The sequence below is a fragment of the Acanthisitta chloris genome, unplaced genomic scaffold (genome assembly GCF_000695815.1).
Source record: "Acanthisitta chloris isolate BGI_N310 unplaced genomic scaffold, ASM69581v1 scaffold40186, whole genome shotgun sequence".
In the NCBI taxonomy this organism is placed as follows: domain Eukaryota; kingdom Metazoa; phylum Chordata; class Aves; order Passeriformes; family Acanthisittidae; genus Acanthisitta; species Acanthisitta chloris.
Genome location: NW_008677304.1, coordinates 9,647 through 14,286, shown reverse-complemented (window position 1 = coordinate 14,286; position 4,640 = coordinate 9,647). Strand labels below are relative to the sequence as shown.

At 44.7% G+C, this 4,640-nt stretch overlaps 1 protein-coding gene across 1 annotated transcript in view; it reads left to right on the top strand.

Annotated features, from left to right (window-relative positions):
- The window catches only part of ST6GAL2 (ST6 beta-galactosamide alpha-2,6-sialyltranferase 2), a 9,750-nt gene that overhangs the window by 102 nt on the left and 5,008 nt on the right, over positions 1-4,640 (top strand). Inside the window, 1 exon segment of the mRNA XM_009076438.1 lies at positions 1-840. This exon segment is cut by the window's left edge and continues 18 nt beyond it. Within this exon segment, the coding sequence (XP_009074686.1) occupies positions 1-840 (840 nt within the window).

Below are 4,640 nucleotides of genomic sequence, written 5' to 3'. Positions count from 1 at the left end.
CTGAACCAGTTCCAAGTTCCTTCTCTTACATTGAAACTAAGAGACTTCTGCCCCTTCAGGGCAAGCAGAGAGTCATCATGGGAGCCATTCATGATCCATCATTCTCTGAAACCATCGATGGGAATGAGGTACTTCTTAACGAAGATCTCTTAGGTACATTTAAATCAGGGACTGGGAATTCTAAGAAATGGACAGTATTGAAAGATGCCTTTAGAAATGAAGATGAGTTTTTTCCATCCCAGTTAGGAAGAAAATCAAAAAGTGCTTTCTATCAGGTGAATGATGATTATTTATTTGCTGCTGGTCAGCCTCGGTCACACAATCACCTACAAGAGCTAGAAAAATTAATCTCAGCTGATTTGGATAATCCAAAACCAAATATTTTACAGAACAACTGGAGCCATCAGAGAAGAATGAGGAGAAAGAGCACAAAGCATAGGAGAAGCCAGATGCTTGATGAATCTGATGACTGGGATGGGCTGTATTCCACAATGTCGAAATCCTTTCTTTACAAGCTTTGGAAAGGAGATGTCTCTTCCAAGATGCTAAACCCTCGACTGCAGAAGGCGATGAAAGATTATTTGAGTACCAATAAGCATGGGGTGCGGTTCAAGGGGAAACGAAACTCCAAGTTGACAGGAGACCAGCTATTCTGTGAGCTAAAAGAAAGAGTGAATGTGAAAACAATAGATGGCAAGGAGGCTCCCTTCTCCACTCTTGGATGGGAAAAGCACGTTCCCCAAATTCCGCTGGACAAATTATACACACATGGCTTTGGGAGCTGTGCTGTAGTTATGTCTGCTGGTGCAATACTCAACTCCTCTCTAGGGGATGAAATAGGTGAGTGAAATGCATCCACTGCTGTGTGTATATGTATGTATGTGTGTATGTTTCTGTTTGTCTTTTCAAAAGGGACTGTATAACTGAAGAGAAAATCAGGCCCAAAGTCATAATTTAATTTAAAGAAGACAACGATGCCTTCTTACCATGTTGCAGCTCATAGTGTGAAGGAGGCACTGGTTCCATCAGGTCTGCCATATTTGGCATTTTGCTGCAACATGCATTTATTTGTTCAGCAGATTAGAGCCATGTTCAGGTTTGTTTCTGCAAAGCTATGTTTGACCTGTCTGTGTTTTGCAGTGGCTCATAGAGAAACAGCTGTTAATTGCTGTACCAGACTGAACTTCGTGTCTATGCCAAGAAGCAGTAGAGCATCCTCTTCGTCTCTTGCATGTTTAGAGTTCACAAACATAAAGAATTCAGTAGCTCGAGTAGCTTCATGTGCTGAGGTCAAGTCCCCTGACCTCTTTTCTGAGAGTAAATGAGTTCGAGTATCTTCACACATTGTTTTTCCATTGCTGCACTAAGTTAGTGAGGTTACAGCTGTCCTGAGATGTCAGTGTCACTCAGAATTCCCCACTTCAAGGTGGGAGTTTTGTGCTAGCTATTCAGAAAATTATTGTGGGTCCATAAAACTAACCCAGGTCAGTTTTATCTTTTCAAAAACTGAGTGCTACTACTTGTGTTAACGTCCCTTTCGTTCCTCATTTTAGTAGTACGTGTGCAGTGTGCTGAGTGCTGAAAGAAGGGATGAAATGTATGTCTCAAACTTGTTTCTGGAACAAGAAGAGCAATCTCCTCCAGCTCTCTCTAAAAACCCTTTGATGTTCACTCATTAATCCTCCCATCTTCCAGGGCTTCCCATCCCAATACTTGCTTCATCACACTGTATCATCTCTTTGACACACATAGGTTTCCTTTAAATCTCTGGGATGTGTTAGAGCTGCTAGTGTGTTATCAAACTGCTCTAATAGGCTTCCAGCACAGCACAGATACCTGGCCAGCCTGCAGCTAAAATCACACCAGGGTAACCTCCGATTTCACAGGAAGCCTCACTGATTTAGAAATCTTCGTGGTGAAAAAAGATCAACAGTTCCTCCTTTCTCCAACGTGTTATCCTTGGTTGAAGCACAATCTTCTGTCAGTGTTCCCCAGAATATCCAGTTTACACCATTATGGGTTAGTGTTATACTGGAGAATCCATAGCACATTGTGACGTGACATATGACATGAGGGGTGACCTCCTGGCTCTCTGCAACTCCCTGCCAGGGTTGGAGAGAGGTGGGGGATGTGTGTCCTGCCATGGCTGCAGGGAGAGGACTAGAGGGAATGGCCTTGAGCTGAGCCAGGGCAGAGTCAGATTGGATGTGAGGAGAAATGTTTTCCCTGTGAGGGTGTTGAGGCACTGGGATATTGCCCAGGGAGGTGGTGGAGTCACCATCCCTGGAGGTGTTGAAGAGGCATCTGCATCTGGCACTGGAGGATCTGGTTTAGGGTTTAGGGGTTCCAGCAGTGACAGGTTAATGGTTGGACTCAATGATCTTTGAGGTCTCCTCCAGCCCTGATGATTCTATGATTCTGTGACATATTTTCATAAACTTTGGCAATGTTCAAGGCCAGGTTGGATAAGACCTTGAGCAACTTGTGGTGAAGAGTTTCCCTGCCCCTGGCAGTGGGAGTTGGGACTGGATGATCTTTAAGGTCCCTCCCAACCCGAGCCATTCTATGATTCTGTGATTTATCCTCCCAGGAGAAAAAAAAAAGCATAAAAACCAGCAGTGAAGGACTTTTCCCTTCATAGGCCTTTAGCTCCCTCTTCTGTGTTCCTATTAGAAACACAGACAGAAATGTTAATTTGTGTTCTGCCTTTTGTCCTCCCCACCCACACCCCTCCAACGTTTTTTTAATTCAAAAAGGCATGGAAATACTGTGCCAGTATAGCAAACATTCCCACTGTGATCATGCTATTTAATGGGAGACCAGATTATTTTGGCATCATCAGGAAGTAAGAGGGATCTGTGACCAAACCCCAAACTTTCTAGATCTTTAAAGTGGTTATCTACAAATACTAAGTTGACTTAAAACCAGCTATTATAAGTGTTAAGCTGTGTCCTGGTCATAGATTTTTGGTGAAGGAAAAGGTTTTGGTCTGGATATGAAGAACCAACATGGGTAATACTGGAAATGCATCACATCATCTCTCAATTAGTGTGTGAACCATGCAATTCCCATTTCATAACTCAGTTCCCAGTTCTCAGTCAACAGATTGTCTAAAAGTTGTCAAACACAGATCCGAAATTTTGTTCTTAAATTCATAAGCAGGTTTCAAATATAACAATATTTTGTTTTTCTTCTCCAAAAACGTGGAGTACCTGCAGCTTCTATTGACTTCATGTCCTCTAGCTCCTACACAATCAAGATGCTTATGTTTAGGCAGGAAGGGTTGGTGTTGAGGGTTGTCCCAGCATAGGGACATAGAAAAAAGCTTCCACTTGTGGCCTTGGTGGATATCTAGCAAAAATCTGGCACAGCATGTTAATGCAAACATGAATGTCTGAGGTGAGACTGCCAGCTTCATGCCACACTACATTTCCTTCTCTGGAGTACAAGAAGTGTGGAGTAGAGGTAGGAAAAGATGGATGGTTCCAGTTTGATAGGATCAGGCTGGGACTCCATTGAGATATGTTGGTTGTCTTTGGAGGCTTCAGCCTCCTGCATTTTTGAGCTATAGACAACCACACTGTAAGTGACTAGAGATAAGAGGGTGTATAAACTACCTATGGGTAAAGACATTTCGTGCCCATTTTAGCCTGAACCATATTCTCTGCTTCTGTCGATAGAAGGGATAAAAATAGGCCAAATAGGAGGCTATCAACAGGGACAGTGTATTTCTGGACAGTGGACATAATATCTTGCTCTCCTTCACACCTCTTGGGCTTTGAGATCATAGAATCATAGAATTTAAGAGTTGGAATGGACCTTACAGATCATGCAGTCCCAACCCCCTGTCCTGGGCAGGGACCCCCTCCTCACTAGATCAGGTTGCTCAAGGCTCATCCAGCCTGGCCTTGAACACTGCCAGGGTTGGGGCAGCCACAGCCTCCCTGGGCAACCTGTGCCAGTGTCTCACCAACCAGAAGTCCCAACCCCCTGTCCTGGGCAGGGACCACCTCCTCACTAGATCAGGTTGCTCAAGGCTCATCCAGCCTGGCCTTGAACACTGCCAGGGTTGGGGCAGCCACAGCCTCCCTGGGCAACCTGTGCCAGCGTCTCACCACCCTCACAGGAAAGCACTTCTTTTAATATCTAACCTAGACTTCCCCTCCTTCAGTTTGAACTCATTGCCCCTTGTCCTATCACTGCAGTTCCTAACACAGAGTCCCTCTCTGGCTCCTTGTAGGCCCTTCAGAGATTGAAAAGTTGCTCTGAGGTCTCCACACAACCTTCTCTTCTCCAGGCTGAACAGCCACAATCCCCTTAGCCTGTCTTCATAGGGAAGGTGCTCTAGTCCTCTTACCAACTTCATGGCCTCCTCTGGCCTTGCTCCAACAGTTCCATGTCCTTCTTATGTTGAGGACACCAGAACTTTGTGCAGTATTCCAGGTAGATCCCCTTATAAGAAGCACTGGGAGGGTGATTATCCAACAGAGGCTTGCACATGGTGTCTGCCCTTGACCCATGCTTGACCTGTAGCTGCTTTCTATTCTGCATTACTCCAAGGTCAACATCTCATGGGGAAATTTTGACAGTTCAGCTCTATTAGATCTTCGCTACCAAGGGATCCTCAAGTTTTGGTGTGT